Raw genomic sequence first — 23,526 nt, 5'->3', positions numbered from 1 at the left:
CTTAGGGAATATTCTTTTATTTAAACTAAAAGACAAACTGCAGAAAGCCAATGTCACTATTATTCATAGGTGACATTATTAGTGAACAGTTATTCAGGTTATTTAGTCAGGCCCTGCCTTCCCCTAACTCTTCTGCATGGGGAACAATGCTGAATACATTATGCAAAACTAACGGCACCAGTACCTGAACTGTGAGCCAGACAGGTTGTAATATATTTACAAATATCTCAAGACATACAAGTGACATGCAACAACTAAATTGTTTGAATTATTAAAACAATGGACACAGAATACCTTGAAGTTGAGGCCACTGAAAGATACAACATACAAACAAAAATACAAACAAAACAATCAGAAAGCCTAATAAAAGCAACTCCAATGGTAGATCTGACAAGTGTTTTTACAGCTACTCTGTAGAAAAGCCTTTCATCTCTTTCTATGGGATAACTATTCTTTTAAAATTTCTGTTGGACTTCTATCCGAGATTATACAGGCATTATTCTCTAATAGCAAGTGAAAAAACTTAGCATAAGCTAAATATATGAAGAACTAAATCTGAAGAATAGGAAGAAGTGAATTTAGAAATTAGTTCCTATCATAAACATACTGATGAGCAAACTGAAAAGCCAAGTTTCCACGTTGGAGGTTCTTATATTTCCTTTCCTTTTCCTCCAATCCCCTCAAAAGTACATTCAGCTCAGAAACGTCACGTAGGCACAAAACGATCTACAGATCAAGAAATACTATATTTACTTAAGCACCTGTGGTTGGCAGAGAAGACTTTAGAGCATCATTTCTACTTGGACATTTCTATGGAGGCCAGAGTTACCATTGAAGGAAAAAAAGCAATAAAAAAGTAATAATAAAAATCACCAGAACACTTCAAAGCAGGAAAATAAAAGTCTAATCTACATTCAACCAATTCTTACAATAGAAAGAATACTGACTCTGTACATTCACAGCTTAGCCTTAACTAGGTTTCATTTAAACAGGTGAAAGAAAGCAGACAAATGCCCTGATCATAAAAGACTGTTGGAAAGCTGCTACTGCAGTGGGAAGACTCTTACAACATATCCACAGAAGCAATTCCTGAACTTCATTTCTTAAAAAGCAAAAAAAAAAAGAAAACTTTTTTTTTCTTTTTAAAAGTCTTCACCTACTTTTAAGTTAGGACTGCTTCATCTTTTGCTATTTTGCATAGACAAGCAAATGAACTGGTAGAACTCAGTACACTATTAAGTGTCACTTTTTCCACCAGAGAAAATACGGTCTCTGAAAAGTCAGTTCAACAGTTGTAGCTTTGCTGAGCCAGTTTTACAGAACCATTAGAAAAGGGTATGTTTACAGGCACGTAAAAGGCTCTCTAAAATACATTATTCAAAGAGTTCCAAAAGCTGTAGGAGTTCAAAAGAAAATAATTCATTCAGAAGTCAGAACATTCTCTTCACTACCTTTATTCCAATGCTTCATCAGTTATATCCCCACATAGCTAGCTTCTCTATTTATTGTTGTCTAGTTTGAACACACAATGAGAAGCCCCATTCATAAGAAACATGAGAAGTCAAATACAGGACCAAACAACAGGTATGTGTATAGTGTTAATGCCCAGGCACTGTTTCAGGCAGAGATATCTAAATGCAATTTATTTTAAGCTGTGTACTGACCTACTGCATTTAAACAGATCTTTCAAAGACATCAGATAGTTTCTGAAGAATTGTCATTGCTTTGAAACAAGATTATATTGTCTATGCATAAAATTTTTACTTCTGAACCCTAAGTTTCTAAGAAGAGAATATGCTACTAATTATAGACACCTCTATTTTCTTATGTACAACTTTATTATTACCTGCAAGTCTTAATATTTAGTCTGTTTTTATCTTTTTTCCAAAGAAGAAAAAATAAAGCTTGGATCATTATCCTTTCCAAAAGATGACTTTTTTTTTATTATGTATTGTTTGTGGATGCCTAACAAGAATTTAAACAAGCCACGGTCTTACATCCAAGCTTACAAAAATGTTATCACAAATGTTATTATTTACAGACAAGCTGAAATGCAGCAATGACTAAATCACTGTTCAGCTATTAGATGGAACCTACTGCAATATCTCCACTAAATTTGTCCAGCTATACACGTATTTATTCAGTGATAAGCAGAACACAAGCTATAAACTTAAGTCTTCTTATACTGTTGATAGTGTGGTTAATTACTAGTCACCTGAATATTTTGGCTCCACAGTAAACAGCATCTGCCATGAAGTTTTCAACCCCTGCATTTGCATCATCAGGTATGAAAAAGTAATTATACCCAGTCATAGATACATGCAGTAGCACGGCTTTCCAAGACAAGGTAACCTAATTTAGGTAATACAGACAGTTTAATCAAAAGCCTCATGCAATTTCAAAACATTCAAAAATATTACAAGAGTCTAGGTATCTTCAAAAAAAACAATTTAAAAGTGCTTAATTATGGTTATTTCCATCGATCTGTAATAAACCTGAAAATATTTTCAGACCATCAAAATAACTCTAAAGAAGAAAGTTTATTTCTCTCTTCAGAATTTCTTATTTTGTTAGACTTGTGAAACTTTCAGGTTTATTGTTAGAGCACTGGTTACAGTATGTGAAAAAACATTAGTGAATTCCAAGCAACATTCATTTTAGACAAGCTCCCTCTGGAGAGCAGAATTCGTTACAATTACCTTAGCAAACCCATGTAATCAAGTTTCAACTAAAATTGAATTCACTTAGGTGAAAAAAGTATTTTTCACATCATTACTAAATTATTTTTCAAGTTGTTACTCTTAGAACAAAAATTTGGACATGTGCATGCTTGTCTTAAAGCTAAACACTAGGTTTTGAAGTCCAACAGTATTGTTTGGTAATTTTGAACCCAAGATTTATGCTCCAAGTTGAATATTTAAATGAAGCTTAAAGTTTCAAAACTGCCTAATTGTGTATGTTCTCTAGTATCACAGAGTAAAATGTATCCTACGCTGTACTTTGAAACTAACCTTTCTTGGCATGCAGATAATTTAAGAAAAAAATCGGAAGAAAATGAATAGCGATAAGATCAGTTACAATGGAATCCTTAACTGTAAGACTCCTAGAAATGAGAGATTCAGGCAGTTGCTGGGATAAGGCAGTTGGGGCTGGAAGGGGACTTCAACTTTTTTTTTTTTTTGAAAGTGAAACAGCTTGACTATCATATTAAGATAATCATCTGATTAATTTAATGTAAAACACTTGAGTTATGTAGATTAGCAAGACCTTCCTGTCGAATGCCTTCTTCTCAGGGTAATACCACAGCTCAAAAAGAATAAACACAAACATTATTTCTCTCAAGACGATGCAATGCTACTCATTCCTCTGTAGTATATTGCCTAACATTCTTAGGGATCTACTTAACATGTAAGTTAGTCTGACTGAACAAAGGGGAAGGAACAGAAAAGTCAAAGTATTTTAATGCATATGCATTAAATGCATTTTTAAATGCATTGTTAATGCATATTATGGTTATGGACAGTTGAACCCAGGGAAGTAATTAGTACTGTGAACAGAGGTTGCTGCCATTGCTTGTAAAATACTGTAGGTACTTAACACACTTCAGCATTGGGTATCAAGCAAAACAAACAGAGAACACCCAAGCCCCAAACTACCTGCTTAGGTAGTTCAAAATACGGCAACACATAGCCCAGAAAGCAATTTCTCTGATCTAGCAGTATTTGAAAGTCAGCACATAACTCCTGGCTAAGTAAAGAGCTAACCAGAACACAAACGTTCTAGCCAGACAGAACGAGACTGCAGATAAAAACATTTATTGCTTTTAAGCCTTCAAGTTGGCTTAACAGCAGCACGTAATTCCCAGTAAATCTTCAGATGGAAAAGTAGATAAATAGGACCAGGTCCTGCAGCTTTCTGAACACATGTAGGAAGACAGGAGGAGGAACATTATGGCATGTGGAATACCTATACAGTGTAAAATGAGGAGTGATGGTTGATGAGTTGATGGTCAAACTGACTCAGCCATCTGAGCTGAATTCCACTGACTTAACTGATCTATCCGTGCTTGTATAGATTACAATTTTACAGATACAATGGTCAGCCAAAGATTTCCCCAAAGTTGTGAAAGATATGTTTGGTGTTAAGATGAGAGACCTTATTAATGCTTTTACTAACAGAGAAAATTGCAGCATCAAACTGGCCAACATTTACACCACAACATACAATGAAGGAGAAATGAATCTTCAGCACTCACAATGGACACAGGAAAACCTACTCCTGAGAATTCATCTCCATGCATTACTGAAACTTTCAGCAAGCAATGAACTGCTATTGCACAAGGAATTCCCTGTACTGCTGTATCTTTTTGGTTACCTTTGCAAGGTCTGAGACATATCGTCAGGTTCCTGCAGTATGACTTCATGCATTCCAGCTGGGCTGTACTAACTCCTGAACGCATTCAGCATTTCTCCTGCCCTATGGGGAAATGGATGCAAATCCTTCACAGCTATTAGCACTGCAAAGTAGTATTTCATCTTGCTTCTGGCACCTAATAAGCACTTAGTAGGAAGCACTAGCATCTATAACGAAAGACCGTTAATAGGCATTTTTAAGCCTACTGTATCTCTTGTTCCTTTAAAAGTACGATGATAGCACACCTGGAAACTGAAAGAACTACCTCCTTAATGGTCCCTGTGTGCTACCCCATTTAATGGTACACAGGGGGCTCCCACTATTCTGAAGTACAGTTGACATATTAGCCTCCTTTTGATACTCAGGACTTCTGAATCCTTAACCTAGGGAGATAATAGCGTGTACAGATTTCCTTGCTATGAGGATGCAGAAGGCTATCCTGAGAATTCTGCATTGATAGGCGAAATAAACCAGCAGTATGGTCCTATGAAAACAGCTTTTCCCACTTGATTAGATAGTAATACTATTAGAAAAATAGAGTAAAGAGTAATAGCATTTTCAAAACGTCTTCATCCTTCTCTTGTAAACTGATTACAAACTAGTTCTCAAGAGAACAAGAGAGCCTTGTCCTAAAGCCACAAAGCCTCAAATAACAGCATGAACTATTAACAAAGGATTTCTTCCCCCATTTTAAGTCCAGCATATTAACAACAGAAACAAACAAACCCACCCCCTGGTTTTTACATCATATTATAGTGTATTACAGGGAACTAAAAGATGTTCAAGTTAAATGGAAATCCACTGTCTCGAACCTGAGCCAGCAATTACAGAATTATTTTAGGAGCCCACTAGTTTAGGGTAACTTCCTCATAACCCCTGTGCACAGTAGTCAAGTGTAGTTTTGGGACAAACTGTCTATGGGTTTGAGGCAAAATGGGAGACTGCTATGCTTAACCACAGACTGATTTTCTTGAAAGTTACAACTAAGATATTGTGATACATTCATGGCACTTCTAACTGAAATAGTGCCTGTAACTTCTGCGGAGGGGCATTTTCATTAGCATCTTTAATACAACGAATGTATTCATTTAAGGTGCAGATTCTAGATATTCCAGTAGGTCCATCACAACAAACTCATGCTTTCACAGGTGTTGTTACAGTCACGTCTAAAGTTGTATTGGATATTAAGACAAAGTTTCTAATGGTAAGCATGCTACACGTCTGGAACAAGTTGCTTAGTATGCTGTGGAAATTCAAGCTCTTGCAGACGAACATGTTAAACAAACATGTTAGGAACAATTTAACTGTAGCTAAACCTTCCTTGGAGAAGGGGAGTGTTTCGCACAAACTTTTGGGTTCTGTTCCAATTCGACGTGTTCATAGAGATATAGACACTTGAAATCAGTCTACTGATAATTAAAGAGAATTCTACTTACTTGTATACTCCAACAACAGGAGATAGGTACAGGTTTTTAATACTAGGAACAAACTATTAATTGCTTTTTTACAGCTTCTTTTCTAATTGAACTACTAAATGTAAAACTTCTCATATCTCAGACTGAAAAATGAATTCTCTACCTCCTTCATTATATTAGGATTACCAGATTAGACATTATTTCTCTTGGTTCCACACATCTGTCTTATTAGGCTATTAGGAAGGTAAAGGTATTCAGCAAACTTGCAGGCTGATTGGACAATGCAGCTACTTTTTGATATCAAGTTTAGCTAATATTTTAACTTGCTTGTACAAATTACACCTCATTAAATACACAGTCTTTTTTTTTTTATTATTTAAAAGATTTAAACATGTTTTCCAGAAAAAAGTACTTTTTAATTAAACTTGTCGGAATACCATATGTTCAAATAACATTTTTTTTTCCTGTTCTTAACTGGATGTTTGCAAAATAGATTTTAAAATTACCATCTATACGAACAACGAGATTAATTCATAGTATTACTAACCTTTATTGTCTGCAGCTATAAATCCGAGAATGTTTTCATGTCGTAGCATAACTGTTTGATAAATTTCTGCCTCCCGAAACCACGAGCGTTCTTCTCTTGAAGAGAAGATCTTCACAGCAACTTCTTCTCCTCTCCATTTCCCTCGCCATACTTCTCCAAAGCGACCCTTACCAATGCTTTCTTGAAGTACTATAGTTCTTGCAATTGTTCTTTGCACAAGTAAAGGTAAACCTGAAAAGAAGATTTAATATTAACCTTAAAACAAAGTATGCACTTAGCATCTATTTTCCATTAAGATGTTTCTCTTAGAATTTTGACAGCTTATTGGAGACTGCTAATAAGTACATCAGTAAGATGCTGCCTACAATCTTAAATGCCAACAATACAAGTATTGAAATATATTACGCTGCAAACTGCTTCTACAGTTTTTAAAAGGAATGTACAAACTTCCTTTCTGTTTAAACCTGGGGGGAGGGGGGTAGATGGAGGGGACAACACCTCAAGAACTAACCAAACATAAGAAACACAAACAATGGAGCCATCAGGATTAAGGTTTTTTTGTTGTTGTTAAAAGATCGTAACTCTCTTGACAAAGCAGATCAAGAGCACCTTTTCTACTAGTCCATTTACTTGACTTCTCGCTAGGTGAGACTTGGTCCATTTCTAAGTTAAAGTTAAATCATGCTTATCAGCAACACTATCAAACATTCATGCTGATACCCAAGTACATGAGCAGCCTGTTAGTACTCTCAAGCCCCTGTAACACAGGGAAACATCCTTTTAACACTATCTTCCTGTTTCACAGGCAACACTTGTGCACTTCACTAGCATTATACATGAGAAAAACGCTCACATTCATGCAGGTTTCACAGCTTCAGAACATCTACATGCATTCAAACCACATCACCTCGTAACATGCTTCCATAAACTTACACAACAAACAAGAAGCACTGGTATCCCCCAAGGGTAGGTTTTTGTTGTAACTAAAAGGCTTGTTGGATTCTGCAGTGATACTACATTACAGGATGAATGTATCAGCCAAGTTATCTGCTCACAATAAAGCCTTTTGATATTGGATTATTTCACTTAAATCAAACACTTGACAATCTATTGCTCTGTGATCGCTGTTCCAACAGCTGATAGAACATCTGCATTTCCTTAAGCTACAGAAAATGTATCACAACTAAAAGCTTAAGTAACTAGTTCCTGTCCATCTCTGGACATTCTTTGCAAATAAAAGCACTAGAAGGACATGTGATCTGCTCAACAGCATTGACAGTCTTTGAGAAATGTAAATTAAAACACTGCAGCGTTCAGAGCAGCTCATTGATAGTTTCAGATTTAGAGGAATTTTCTGCATGTTCTGTGCTGAAAATGTGTAATTCTACATGAAGAAATGAAGGGGAAAATGGATATACTAGAGATTTAAAACACAAAACTTCTGTTGTAATAGCTGTCCTCAGGTCAACTGTGTTGTCTGCTCAAACTGTATATGCTTATATGTGAAGCCTGATTTGTATTCTTTATGGACAGATTTTTGAAATGCAGAAAAAGCCAACCTAGAATAACCACAGGACCAAACTAATTTCTAAAAATGTGAAATTTGACTCTGTTGACCAGAAGACGTTTCTTTCTTAGTGCTTAAGTGCTACTGCAAAATCCTTACACAAACTTCAAATAGAAATTGATTTTCTATACTTGAAAGTTGTGATGTACCTACTATTTTTTCTATAGCTGCTTCCAAAAATCGTTTATCTACAGTTTGAGGCGCACTGCTTTCAACATGGTGAGCCATTTATGGATGACACTTCTTGTATAAAAAAAGATGTCCAAGGATATTGGCTAACCTCAAAACAGATACAAAACTTAATCCACCTTGCTCCTATACTTGTTTTTACAATATTTACACAATTCATTTGCTTCTATTTTTTTTTTTTTGCAACTGTGCTTTCTTTTACTACTGCTGCTGTCAGAAACAGTATTGGAAGGCTGGAATCCATAATCATCTTAAGTCAGTAGGAATTCTTTATCTCACAGACACTGTTTCAACTGAGCACTGGCCACTCTTTGCTACAGATGAAATGCAGCTGTGTATCACCAGGAGTTTGGGCAACTGTATTACTGTAAACCAGAATGCCTGAAAAGTAACTTGCTGCACATGGCTACAATGTTAGCCTTTGTAACATACACACTGGACACAAGTGTACTTCAAGCTCTTTTTTTTTTTTTCAAGCTCAAGTACAGCTCTTTTTCAACTGTGCATGAAGATCAGAGTCAGTTAGCTAATCATGAGAATGAGAGAAAAATCAAGCTCACGTTAAATTCAACAACAGGTCATTTATATTCAAGCATGGTCATCCAATTTATCCATGAAGCATCCATCATCTTCATACTTTATATCCAAGTATCCTCAAGCCTTCTTAGAGTTTAAGAGAAGAGTTTTTTTTCCTTTCCACATCTTAACTATGCTCTGATTAATTAGGACCAATGATTTTCCAATGTATAGCAAGTTTTAACCTGATTTGGATTAGTAAATTCTGCATTCAGGAATTAAGTTTTAAGGCACTGAAGGCAGCCAACAAAATCAGCTGCTATAACTTGGTTTCTGAATCACAGAATGGTTTGAGTCGAAAGGAATCTTAAAGATCACGCAGTCCCAACGCCCCAGCCATCAGCAGGGACACCTCCCACCAGACCAGGTTGCCCAAAGCCCCATCCAACTTGGCCGTGAACACTTCCAGGGATGGGACATCCACAGCTTCTCTAGGCAACCTCTTCTAGTACCTGACCACATGCACAGCAAAGAACTTCTTCCTTATATCTAGTCTAAATCCACCCTCTTTGAGTTTAAAAAAATTATCTATTGCTACGCTCTCTGATAAAGTCTCTCCCCATATTTCCTGCAGGCTCACATTAAGTACTTGCTCTATCAGGTTTTTGTTCATATTCTCAAACATTTGATCTACAGTGCAGAGTTTACCTGGATAAGTCTCTCCCCAAAAGACCTTCCCTGAAAGGCAACCAAAAAACCTACGAACTGGGAAAATTTAATTCTCTTCAAACCTCTATGAATCGCAGGTCACTTTTAGTAGTTTTACATCTAGTTGAACTGACTCAGCTCAACATTGATTTTATGATTCTCTGGTTTTCAAATGCTTTAAGTACCTGCTTGAACTCACCTATCAATGACAGAAATTTCTCTCCCATTTCATATGACTCTTCCTGTTTCCTTGCAACAAAGTTGCTTTGTCACTTGCAAGTTGTAGAGTTACAGTGGGGCATCCCAATCCATCTATACAATATGTAGTTATTTCCGAGATTTGCATCATGATCTGAAAATCATTCTCAGCTCCAAGAGACTCTGAAATCCTTCTCTTAGAGCCCTCTGCTTAAGTCTCAGCTTCTACTTTAAAATGTTTTACGAATTCCTTTCATCAAGCCTGTAATTGTTTCAGGTCTTGCTTTATTTTCTTTTGCTTCTCATGGAACAACAAGGAAATACTAACAGAAGTCAAATAATTAACAGCAGTTTAATATTTATCACCACAGAAAATGAATCCTAATTCCCTTCTGATCTCAGCAGTAAGCTCATTTTTAGAATTCCATACACATCGTTTGGTATGCTTCTCTTCAAAGAATACCGTAATACAAAACCAGGTGAATATCTTTTTTACTTGACAAGCTCAGGTTATTTGGACCCTCTGCATGAATGTTTACCCTAGGCCAGCAGCCCAAACACTTTCTTAGCTGCAACTCTTACATAAGTGCTTTGTGCTGAATAACTCTGGCTCTTATGACTAAATTTGGACTGTTGTCTATTCTGTACGTTTCCTGTTTCTTGCATCCTCTTTCCCTAGCAGCATACCGTTCATACAGTTCAGTGCTTAACCATGTCAGAAACCTTTCTCACTAGGAACAGAGCTGCTATCACTGTTCCTACCCTCAGTTTATTCCATAACTGAGGATTCCTCTCATTTTTAAATGTGCTGTACCAAAATCAGGATGCTGGAATTATCATTCAAGTGCTAAGGCACAAAAGAATGAGAATTTATTATTTATTTTGCGATTGACTAATTTTGAGACAAAATGATGCAAGTCATAGCAAATATAAACACTACCAACAGCACTGAAAATAAGTACTTGAAACACTTCCTATTCCACTCCCATGATAACCACATCACCCCCACAACAACAAAGAAGCAACAAAACTACCCGTCCAACTTCCAAACACCTCACTCCACCCCCCAACCCTAAAATACCCCATCCAACAACAAGCACCACCACCACCAAAAGAACAACCAACCAAAACCACCCAACATTTGCAAATAGAGAAGGATGCAAATGGTTCAGTAACTTTGAACCACTGTGGAGTAAGTTTCTTCTGTGATTCCCAGCTTATCAAGAACTTATTTTGAAGGCATACTTCCAGAGAATATCTTCAAACATGAAAATTCTCAGAAGTACCAGAGGGAGGAAAGCCAGAATGCAAATGAGGGGATATTCCGAGTAACAACTGGAAAGGTCAATCGATAACTAAGCCTGAATTAACATGATCATAGGCCTGACTTCTGATCTAAAGTAGTGAGGGAAAGCAGCCACATAGAAAGTGGTAGAAGTGCTGTGATTATCTATAGAAGTTAGAAGGGAACTACTACTGTACACAATCTGGTGCCTCACTCCTGTAGAATATATGCAACTTAACATGAACCATAGATGAATTAATTTCTGCAGTGTTTTGTGTGATGCATCATCCCCTATCAATGCCTATTAAACCATATTTCTATGACAGACCACCACAATCCTATGTTAGCATTACAACAGCAAAGACTATAAGCAGTAAACAGACTATAACCTCTTCATCCCAACTTCAACCTGTTGAAGTCAGAATTAATAAATACAAATTATGAAATCAAGGGATAGAAATTCTTCAGACATGGTCTGCAGCAATTTACAATTGACACACCATCTTCTCTAAGGAGAGAACTGGCTAAAGTATTAACTTGTACTTAGAATATTCTTTATACACCAATTGCTACAGGTGTATATGAATTTAGAGCTAAAAATCACTTATTTTCATATACTGCAATCTTCACCGATATCAAATAAAGCTACATGAAAGCAGCATCTTTTCTACTTCCTTTTCCAATTATTTACAAGTTTAAGTAGATCTGACAATATTTTAAAAAAAAATCAATGCTTTACATTGCTCTTTAACAGAGTAATTACTACTACAAGTATGACATTACCTGACCCAGAGCCTGAAGTTGTCATATCATAAATTAAATCCTTTAAAGTAGTTCCTTCTGATATAAAGGGACGATCTAATGAGGGATCTTCTTCACTTGGCACACGATGATGAATCACAGTACGGTTATGACAAAGGTATAGAATCAACATTAGTGAAATGCAGACAAAGCAGACAGGTCCGGCAATAACAGCTGCCAGTTCCACAGGTCCTAGATTAGAAGCTGGTTTTCCTGGAGTAGGACCTGATGGTCAAAACAAAAAAAAATGGTAAAACCTCCTCTCTTTTTGTAACACTATGAAATACATTAAGTTTAGTTATTTTGTGATGTTCAATTTACTTCAACGCATCCATTAATAACTTTTGCACAGTAAATTTTTGAAGACTAAGTATTACAGTGAACAAAAGCAACTATATGCTTACTCAGAGTTTTTATTTGACTTGCATAGAAGTCCTCAAAACTGGCTCTACTGTTCCTACACAGGATATTAATGTCTTATGTCAAAGCTCTTGAAATTTTATTTGCAAAATCTAAGGTGTACTTTAGGCCTTCAAGTTCGTCTGCAACTTCAAAATTTGAATGCTTGCAGAATTTGTGAAGTTTAAAAAAAAATCCAACATGCCAAAAACTCTTACCTGGTGTTGGAATCGGAAGTTCTATTTTATTGCAGTGGTCTTTGTCACAGCAATGAGGCAAAGTAATAACTCCATCTCTGGACGATGGTGCACAAACAAATGGCCTGTCTCGGGGAATCAGATCAATTTCTGCTATACACATGCTATTGTGTATGACTTTGTCTGCAGTCCGTGTTACTGAGGTAAAACAAAGCCCATCTGTCACGCATGTAAAGTTGTCTTTTGTACATAGATGGCAATAACATTGTAATGCTGTATGGAGAAAAAAACATTAATGTTACTCTTGGCACACATTCTGGATTGTAAAACGACTTGAATTACTGAAAAAATAAAAGTTTAAGAAACTGAGCCCTATATAATCTTTCTGGCTACATAAACACAGGACTGTAACACTAAAGAACAACACTACAATGCTTTTTATTGTGACAACAGAATTAGGAGATCTGCATATTTAAGAAAGTAAAACAAAGTTGAAGTCATCTTCCTTACGCAGTTATGTATTAAACGAGAAAGGCTGCTATCTTAGATATTTCTCCAGGTAGAGAAGTTCTGTTACTGTCTTCCATCGTAAAAAATTATATACTTTATAACACTACCCTCTAGAGCACTTACCATGCAGTTATCTTATTTTCAAAACCAATTCAAGTAATGTCATTTTAAAACCATTTTAAACCCATTACTTGATGGTTTTACAATTACAATTTTTGCTGAGGAAGGGGCATATAAAAGGCTTAATCCTCATTTAAAACAAACAAACAAAAAAAATCCGAACCCTAAGTAGAGCCCAAACAACCTGAGAACATACCTCCTTCCACACAAGCAGAATAGGGTTTAGACTTATTTTGAAGATACAGGAAAACGTTTCCTTACAGCACTCAGGTTCCTGATTTACTAAAGCTATCAATTGAACTAGTAATCTGAGGGCAGGGGGAATATAACAGACTAATCACACGTAAGATCGGGTTTCATTCTTTAAATTGCTGAATTTCCTGGAGAAGGAAATCTGTTATTACAAACATTTATTCTTCAAGTTAACTCTTGCAGGCCTTTATCTGACTTGCTTCATCCGAGACTTTTTTTCTATTTAAGTCATCTCCTTGGCTCATCATAACTGCACATGCATCTGTATGCCTACAGTAAGAGACATAATATTTTTTTAATGTACATTAAGTCATGGTACAGAGAATAAGTTACCTGAACTGAAAAAATGACATTTAAGTAGACCTTGTTAAGCTTATTCATCTCCCTGATCATACAGAATTGCAAAGATACACAAATGTCACTCATACTAAATAAGGCATTTGTTAAGTGTCTTCCTTATTCTGTTCCCACTGTTCTTTTGCTACAGAGTTCTCAATGAGTGCAATTTTATAGAACAATTTATATTTTTGTCCCAGTTTGATGCAATTATCTTCTAGCCTCATATCAAGACAGTACACTGTTCACACTCGACTGAATGGTTTTCTCCACAAATACATCCCTACTTCCTTCTGAAGCTACACTCCCCCTCCCTTTATTTTAAAGTGGAAAATAATGCCTAATCAGCCAAACAGGCAAGCTTCTAGGAATGCAGTTTTTTGCTGCTCTCTAGTGGACACACACTTACAAAAAAAGACATCAAAAAATGTCAGCCACCTTTCTACTTTTGCCATTTACAATTCTTAATGCCTTACAACTACAGTGTGTAGTGGTAGAATGCCTGTAATTTTACTAACAGGAAAACTGGATCAGGCATCATTAACAACCGCTAGCAGGAGGACAAGAGAGAGACTTGCAATATTCTTGCCTATATCTCACTTCCCAGTTACCTATTCATAAAAGAACAAAGACTATGAATATATGAATATGTTATAGATGAGATTTAACGCTAGTGGGATGAGAAGGAGAAGCCAATTACTAACATGCAATTAAATCATTTTGATAAGCAAGTGTTTTCACTTACAACTTCAACCTCAAGGAAAAAAATAATCACACTGCTATTGTCTCGGAGAGAAGTTTTTGCTTCATCTCCATTTTTTTTTCAGGGAAGCATTATAATTAAGAACAGACACAGAACCCAGTCAGTTCTCCAAGCCCACTTAAATATTCCTGTATTTTCAACTACAGTTGGTTGATAAGATCATGCTGTAAGATACAGCAGTCATCCTCTAATCTTCCAGAGCTAGTACTACCTTTCAGGTATAATGCATTCCAATAAATTTTGAACCCTCATCTCCGTGCTCCCTCTCTCCCCCCAGTAAAGTTTATAACACAAAAAGCTCCTTCAAAACTACTAAACCTGAAGAGGAGGAAGAAGAAAAAAAAGTTTTAATTCAAGTTTTAGTCCATGTTTTAATTAGCACAGAACACTTACTTCTTCTTTTAAAAAAGTTACAAGAGTGTGTGGATGCAACCACTGGCATTAAGCGAGGGTATAACAAGCTGGCAACGTAAGTGAGATGCAGCTTGGCAAGAAGCTGGTTCTCCAGAGCTCAGTTATAAATACTACATACAAAAAGTGAACAGAACAGGATTAAGTACAGCCTATTCACTTAACTTTTAAGAATCTATGCTCTATCTACAGAAACGATATTTTAAATATATTTCTTGCATTCCCAAATTAACAAAAGTACAGAAAGACTTTTTTTTTTTAAATAACACAAAAACCTATGAATTACTATATACTATTTGTTCACATCCTGCAACACTATTTCATCCAGACAGTTTAGTATAGAACACCACCTTTGATGAAAGAATTTTTGGCTGTAAATCATATGTTGAAAAGCATCTTTCAAGGGATGCTAACAAAGGGTATTGAAGCAGTTAAAACACCCTGGGGGGCGTTTCTCAAAAGCAAAACCACATCTCAATATAAATATAATTTTATATTTTTAATTCTTCTATCAAAATCTTTGTTTTAAACATTTTAAAATAAGTCAAATCAAAAGTCAAGTGATTTCAGGCCCCAAAAGCAGTATTATGCTGAACAAGAAGCTCCAGGTCCTTCTCTTGTGATATACATTAAAACTCTTCTTCCATGGGAAATACATGTGACAGCTGGGGGGAAGGTACCACCAGAGGAACAGTCAGGACTTTGGTTCCACAAGACATAATGCTTGAGGTGAGAAAGGAACAAGGCTGTGATATATAGGAGAGACAGTGAGAGATCCTGGGGAGATGACCAACAGGGCTGTAGTGTTTACTGTCAGTTTCTTCCTTGTCCAATAATTTTTTTTTCCACAAACAAAAAGGTAATACATAGAGGTGCTGCCAGCTTCCTACGTTATTTGTACAAATAACTCAAACAACACACCTGACTCACCTCTGAACTCTTCTAGCTCAAGATGCAGAAGTGTTTAGGTACGGTATTCCAGATACACTATGACATTTTTAACCGTGATATTTCAGGACATTCACTAAGTCATTCTTTGCACAAAGGCACTAATTCAGTTTAAGTACTGTAAGGTAACAGTTTCCAGGACAGCATTCACATACATTTCATCCTTTTTTGTTAAGCACAACTTTAAAGGAAAACAGCAATTTTGGCAACCAAAACAATGCACTCAAGACAGCAGACGAAGTACTTTGAGGCCCTATCTATATCTTGCAGGTAATGATAAAGCCTTGTGAAAAAGCTCAGCTTCCAAGAAGCCATGTTATGTCCTCTGTAGTGCAGGTGGCAAATGGTGCTACGTATTTTTTGCAACTCATCCACAAAGCTACTCATAGGTGTGTTCTTGTCTCTTACAGCAAAATACATAAAGATTGGTTTGGGTAACTTTCATAGAAAAGTATGCTTAAAAAAAAGAAAATTAGAATTAAAAACCTTGGTCTTTATCTTTGTTTTAGCTTTGCTACCTTTATGAAAAAAAAGAACTCCTTAATTTATATGTTTAAATATACTTCAGCATACAAAACAGACTTCTACCCTTATTTGTGATAAGGACTAGTTGTGTGAACGCAATTGTTTCCAAGAGGTAATGCCCCTGAATTCCTGAAAGGTTAAAGACTATTCATGGCTTACACAGTTACAAAATAAAAAATAAATAAACCATGACTGCTTTCAAATTAAGGCTAGTAGTAGGGCTTAAAAAGCAGAGCTTGACAGGAAGTCAACTAGCCACTGTGATTCACGACATTTCTGATTTTCATATAAACCCTATCATAAGAGGATTCATTCACACATTAAACTAGCATACTGCTTCTGATGCTGTTGTTTTGCAATCAGAAAATGCCTAACTTTTGCAAAGAACGCTAAGTAACTGTAGACAAATCATATGTCATGCTTCTTTGTCAACTTACACCACGGTATTGAGACAATTTAATCCCTTTACCAGTAAGGGAGTACTTGTCTATGAGCTACGGATCAATAGCCCTAGATCCCCACATATTACTCTGGACAAGGTGGACTTCTTTCCCCTCCTACCCCACTTAAAACAAACAAAACAAACAAAAAGAAACACATACAAAAAAACCACTTCTATTTCCAACCTTAAGCTTTTGCATAGAAATCTATTACCTTGTTTTCACATAAAGCTTTCAGACCTTTCTTTCCGGAAAGATATTGAATGAGAATTCTTGACTGACTAGAAGCATTAAAAGGGAAAAGAAAGTTTCAAAGCTGAAATCAGGTTAAAGTTTCCCTCAACATCTAGATTGGATATGGTACATAAGAAAGCTTCAAATTATTAAAGCCTGCTACACCTTTTCAAGAACACAAGAAAAAACAATGGTTAACTTAGGCTTACTTCACTGTTTCCACAACAAAAGATTCTCCATCTTCAGTAAGAATACTGACAAGTAATAGAGCATTTTAGTTTAGCTACTTGTTTTGCTTTAAGCAGCTCTTTCTTTGCAGCAGTACCACCTTAAAGTGAATTGTGAACAGCATGGTGAAACCCCAGATGTCTTATAGCTGAAATAAGTTGTGGTGCTTCTCCGTTTCCTCTTTAAAACCCAAAGCAATATACGACCCACCTGCAGAATAATTTAGGAACTGGAATTCATTATAAGACACATTTTGTATATGTTATTAACCTCTCACTACAGATGAAGCTGGAACCTAAAGCAATTAGAACCAGGCATCTATAACATTTGTATAACAAACACATCAGGACATGTACAGAACTGCTATCCAAAGAACAAAACATTTTTCCCACTTCCTTTTTCTTTAAAGAAAGTTTACTTCTTTCATTTCTGAATGCCATTAAGAACTCCCATTTCACGCATTAGCTCTGCCACAGCACAGCTCTGCTACCATCTCTTACAAAACACCGTAAGTACAGAGAGACCAAAAGAACAAAGCCATTTCACTGTAAAACATTCACTGAAGACTTCACTTCCTCATGGTTTGGTCCTCGCAAAGCAAACATAGCCGTCCGACTGTAACTGAAAGATCGCCTACCTAAATCGTCACAACTTTTCCAAAGACACTGTAAACACGTTACAACGTGGCACGTAACTGACTTAAATCGCCCGACATGGCAGTCAGGGGATCTTTTACCTTCACTCCGTGGAGCATTCAACACATAACTACACAACCTCATGCCTCCTCTCTCTCCCTCCCCCGTCGTACCGTTTGTACACGCCCTTTAACACGCTGAGAGGAGACTGCAAGACATAGCGGGATTTCCCTAGCCCGATGACGAATCCAGCACGTCTAGGCAGCAGACACAAGTTTTCCAAAGAAAAAGGGAGGCTCATTCCTACAGGCTGCTTCGCTTCAACCACCCAGGCGCCAGACAACAGCGACCCGGACGAGAAGCAGCGCTCTGCCACCCACAGCCACGTTACCTTCGTGTACCTACCTGACGGGGGTAGGCGTACAATCAAGTCACCCTTCGCAGACACCGCTGGAGAGGGTTAACGCGCGCACCGGCGGGGTGGCGGGGGGCTACCGAGGGAGACCCGCTGCGGGTACCTCGTCCACCTCTCACCACACCCTCAGCGCGAGCCGCCGCCGCCCCTCGTCGCCTGGCAGCATCACGTCTGCCCTGCAGCCGCGGCCCCTCCCTCGGGGCAGCCGTTGCGCTCGGCCAACAAAGGGACGAGCCGTCCCCAGGCTCTGCCAGGCTCGGACACCAGGGGGGTGAGGGGGTGGCGACTCCGCCCCAACCAGCCCCTCCGCCATGTTGTTGAAAGGAACCGCCGCGGACCTGCAGCCCGCCGCCGCTCTCCTACCCCCCCCCCCCCCGGCACCACGCACTACCCCGCTCGCTCCCGCTCCCCCCCCTTCCCCTCAGACACTCACCGGCCGCCCCGGGGAAGAGCAGCACAGCCGCCGCCAGGCACAGCGGGGCCCAGCTCCGCCGAGTGGCCGTTACCGCCATGGTCCGGTCTCGAACCCGCAAAGCCAGCGCGCGCGCGCACCCGCACGCCGGAGTTCCGCCTCGCGACCCTCTCCCCGCCCCTCCCCTCGGCTCGCTCCTGCCGCTGCTGCGACGGGCGCGGAGGCGCCGCCTGATTGGCCGCTCCCTTCCCGTCCCGTCCCACCCCCGCGGCAGCTGCCGGGAGCCCCAGCGACGGGGCTCCGGACAGCGCGGCCGAGGGGCGGGGTGGGCCCGGCGGGGTGATGGCGGTGCGCGCTGACTGGCTGCGGCTCGCCGCTGGGGCGGTGGGGCCGAGCATCCGCTTTCGTCCGTCCGCCGGAGAGGGCTTCCGGCAGGAACCGAGCTGCACCCCCCCCCCCCCCCCCCCGCAGCGCGGCTCCGTGAGGCGCTGGGCAGCGGCGGGGAGCGCTCTCCGTGCGCGCAGAGCCCCGGGAAGCCTCCCGACTCAGGCACCGTGGTATATCTGTGAAAAGGAGCACCCAGGAATGTGGCTGAGGCGCTGTCACGGCTCTCGCTAGGAGCAGGGATTGTCCTGGCGAGTGCTCCACGCCTTGACCGGCTAACTGAAGGGTGAAGAGCGGCTCCATCGAAGAGAGATACGGGCAGGAGCTGGACACCTCTCAGGCTGTCTTGAGAGAGGAGAAGAAGCCCCAGTAGCTGAGGAATTCCTCTTTGGAAACTGTGTGGGTGGGACATGAAGTAGGAGAAGCAAGCAGAGCCCTTCCGTGTTCTCACTGTGATGCTTTTCTCTCACGCGTTGTTTGGCTGGGTGTAGATGTAACGCATGAACACTGACAGCTTACTCACTACTCAAAGACCGGTTGGCATACATATGAGAAAGCTCAGCCTTCGTGATGCTAGTCCTGCAGCCTGCCTGCAATTCAGGAGCAAAGGATTTGTCTTCCTGTAGCCTGAAAGGTCATAGGATAGAGCCTACATGCATTAGTACTGTATGAGAACACAACATTGCTAGACCCTGTTTGCTGCTCCTGTGTTATTTCACAGATTCATTAAAGCAGGTTATTATACAAGGATTATCTGCAGTTTAAACATGGGTTTGTTTCATACCTCTGCTAGAACATGGTGGCATTTAGACACATTGCGTAAAATATGCAGGACCCAGAGGGACAGAGAATGGAATATTTGATCTCTACTTAGTGGTAGTCTTATTTCTTGCAAGAATTATAGACAATTTTTGAATGGTCTTTTACTTCCACCTTCCAGAAGGAAATCAAATACTTGAGAATGTATGGAAGGCTCAAACAGAACTCTGTAATGCAAGAAAAACACATGCTAAGGAGCTACATAAAGTATTAAAATATAACCAGTTTTGAAAAGGGACAAGTGATGACAGGAAATTATACAAAACAAATTGTTCTATGGATTAGCTTTTAACTAAGATCAAATATACGAATATCCTTATAAGTAGATTTACTTAAGCAAATGGGCACTAATAAAAATCTTTCAGTTTTTGAAGTAAAAGTGTATGGAAATGTGGTACTAATAGTGACTGCTATGTGGTCTAACAGCTGTGGTTACACCACTGTGTGGTCTAACAGAAATGTGGCACTAACAGCTCTATCAGTCTTCTAGGGTAAGAGGTACTGTATCAGGCTAACAAAAATTTTTAGTTAATCTGTATTTCAACAAGAAAATATGCATGGTTAGTGCTAGCGCAAGAGGAAATAAAGATGTTGCAAAACTTCATTTGCAGTTTTTAAAGTTTTCTCTTCATATAATTAGCTGAATTTTATGTTTTTTAAACTATTTGGTGCATTGTGATATTTACAAATTATGGTCAGTAAGAGGAAAAATACTGAATGTGTAATATTTTCCAAGTCAACAGAATAAGCTGTTTTTCATCAAAAAAAGCCAAAAAAGCCCCCAACACAACAAAGAAAACCAGATCCTTCATTTTCTTAAGCAATTTTACTCATATTAGCACAGAAGGAATGAAAGTTCTTATTGCTTCCCTTTTCTGTAAGCTCACAAATCAGAAAATTTAGCAAAGGACTGTGATGCTGCTAAATCAGAGGCAAGCAGCAGAAAACTTTATTTTTTTTTTTTGTCACTGCTTTATAGAATACCCAGAATTTTTACATTTCTAACCTTTATAGATATTGCCAGTTTTACCTCATCAGTCCCTCCAAAACTAAATACGGTGAGATCTTAGGTAAGCAAAGCCAGTTTATTATCCCCATTATCAGGAGGTCAGTTAAAGGGTGTCATATGTCTTGAAATTTTCCTTTTAATTCACTGTCTGTGAAACATGACAGATCTGTATCTCAGAATTACGAATCAGGCAGCACTGCTTCATACTGCTTCAGTATACAGTTGCTTGGTCCCTACAGCTTACACTAGTTATCCTACAGCTAGTAAGTTTACAAGTATATCACAATGTTGTAAGTTCTTAGTTTGCACTTAAGCAGATTGCAGTGACGGCAGTTTTAATGGTGCTGCTATTAAACCCCTTGAACTTTGTTTCCTACACATACAATGTCCAGCTTAATTTGAAATCAGGTATGGGTGTATTCACAGAGGGCAGTGTTGACTGTAAGTCTCATAGAATCATTAAGGCTGGAAAAGACGTCCAAGATCATCTGGCCCAACCATCACCCTACTACCAATATCACCCACTAAACCATGTCCCTGTGCACCAGGTCGAGCCTTTCCTTGAACATCCCCAGGGACCAGGACTACACCAACCCCCTGGGCAACATGTTTCAATGCCTGACTACTCTTTATGAGAAGAAATGTCTCCTAATTTCCAATCTAAACTTCCCCTGGCACAACTTGAGGCCATTCCCTCTAGTCCTATCACTAGTTATCTGCGAGAAAAGGCTGACCCCCAGCTCCCCGCACCTTCTTTTCAGGTAGTTGTAGAGAGCAATAAGGTCTCCCCTGAGTCTCCTCTTCTCCAGACTAAACAACCCCAGTTCCCTCAGCCACTCCTCACAGGACTTGTGTTCTAGGCCCTTCACCACCTTCATAGTCCTTCTCTGGACATGTTCCAGGGCCTCGATGTCCTTTCTTGTACTGAGGGGCCCAAAACTGAACACAGGACTTGAGGTGCGGCCTCACCAGAGCAGAGTGTAGGAGGATAACCACCTCCATGGTCCTGCTGGCTACACTATTCCTGAGACAAGCCAGGATGCAATGCAAGGCAGTGTGACTTTGTGAAGAGAAGAAACCCACTTGGGTCAGGCAAAATGCAGAGGTTTCTGCAGCCGGTCTTCTGCCAGCTGACAGGAAGCTGGCTTGGAGCCCTTGGGCCAGGATCCGGATGAGGGCCTCTCTGCAGGGGCAGCTCATCAGGGACAGGACACCAAGGGGCCACCTGCTGTGTCCAGGCCCAGCATCATGGGGACCGGGCCCAGCACTGCAGGGGCCAGCACCACCACCAGGCCAACCGCCACTGCTGTGGCTAAGCCACAGCACGCAGCGGCCCCGTCCCCCCGCCCTGGGGCCGCACTCACAAAAGAGTGGTCTAATTTATGCTAAAAGCAGTGAGGAAATATGTAGTCTGAGGCATGTTACTAAACACAGAAGTGACTAAGAAGACTGGTTAGACTCGGGGTGGGTAGCCAGAAGTAAAGAAGCTGACATCAATGAGGTCTGGAAATGAATTTGGACTGTATGTCATGATCTATCCAAAGGCTTTATGTTGCTGTAGCAACCCTGAAATTATATGATTATCTCACCAATGACTCTACAGTGAAGGGTAGATACATTATAGTAGCTTGCCTTTAATTAAGAAAGCATACTTTTTTTTTTTTTTTTTTGGTAAAAGCATAGCTTTTACCTGCTTGAGCTCTACTTCTTGTACCGAGTTGATAGTAATAATAAGGTAATAATGTATATCATTTTTCCTACAGCACATCCCATCTTGCTACTTACTCACCATCCACTCTCATTCTTCAGAGCTCATGACTGCTTGTGACCTGGAGTGATGGTGTCCTTCATATCTTTTCTCTGGCAGTGACAACCTCAATTGGCAAGATCCTCAGGTAATGCTCACAACAAATATCCTTAAAAGTACATGGCTTTTGCACCACATAATTAAATAAATAATCTCAAGCCAGGGAGAAAAAAGGTCTTTTTGATGAGAAGTCCTCATAGAGTACTGCTGGTATTCATTTCTTGTCATTTTTTATTTTTGCTGGTATTTAACCTCCAAGGAATATTGTCTAAAAACTTTACAGAATTTCTTAGTGCATAAGGATATCAGTTAACTCACACCTCTAATTTTGTCTACTAATAAAGCTCTAAATTTTTCTTGAAGTCATGATCCATTTCTGCTTTCACTTTAAAAATTCAGCACTGCAACAGCACAGCACAGTCACAGAGTAGTAAGCATCATAAAGGTCACCTGGCACTCAGTTATTTGTTTGCTTATATCTGGTAAAATATTTCTGATATATTTGAAGGGAAAGGGCTTTTTCATACATCTTTTAAAGTCGGAGCCAAGAGATGTGAGATTCCAGTCTTACCCTCTGATGCTTGTTTCTGTTGATATTTCTGTACAGTTCACAGATCCCTTTCGGTATTCCACAGGATTGTGAAATTGTGTTATGCCACTTTAAGCATGGCTGTGAGTAGAACCCTGAGTCTGGGTGCTTACTACAGAACTAGCGATGCCAAATCAATGTACTCAGCAGTCCTTGCTGTAAAGAACTCTTTTTGCTACTAGCATAGATGCCAGAATCTGGACATCAAACATTCTCCATTCACAAGTAATTCTGCATTCCTCCAGCAAAACTAACAGTGTGCTATTTTGGCGGCACAGTATACAAATCACCAGTCTTTTTCATCCCAGTTACTTCCACTCATCTCTGAATAGGTTAGGTTCAAATGTCTGTGATTACAAGAAGGAAGATGTAAATAAATGATCAATCCCATTCCAGTATGCACAATTTCTCAGTACAGTTGTGAGGAACCCAATTCTGCCAAATGGGAGCTCTG

At 39.2% G+C, this 23,526-nt stretch overlaps 1 protein-coding gene across 5 annotated transcripts in view; it reads right to left on the bottom strand.

The window, feature by feature from the left end:
- The window catches only part of TGFBR1 (transforming growth factor beta receptor 1), a 35,707-nt gene extending 16,891 nt beyond the window's left edge, over positions 1-18,816 (bottom strand). The window contains exons 1-4 of one of the 5 annotated variants that reach the window (XM_040549826.1): positions 18,486-18,816; positions 12,257-12,508; positions 11,622-11,864; positions 6,376-6,606 (exon numbers count right to left, since the gene is read on the bottom strand). In XM_040549826.1, coding sequence (XP_040405760.1) covers positions 6,376-6,606; positions 11,622-11,864; positions 12,257-12,508; positions 18,486-18,564 — 805 coding nt within the window. In that variant the 5' untranslated portion in view covers positions 18,565-18,816. Of the gene's footprint in view, positions 1-6,375; positions 6,607-11,621; positions 11,865-12,256; positions 12,509-16,754; positions 16,771-18,028; positions 18,228-18,485 lie in introns of those variants that run through there. The other 4 variants (XM_040549827.1, XM_040549828.1, XM_040549830.1 and 1 more) reach the window with 4 other exon arrangements.
- Between the last annotated feature and the right edge of the window lie 4,710 nt (positions 18,817-23,526).

The sequence above is a fragment of the Cygnus olor genome, chromosome 2, assembly GCF_009769625.2.
Source record: "Cygnus olor isolate bCygOlo1 chromosome 2, bCygOlo1.pri.v2, whole genome shotgun sequence".
Taxonomy (NCBI): Eukaryota; Metazoa; Chordata; class Aves; order Anseriformes; family Anatidae; genus Cygnus; species Cygnus olor.
This window is presented reverse-complemented; position numbering and strand designations above follow the sequence as displayed.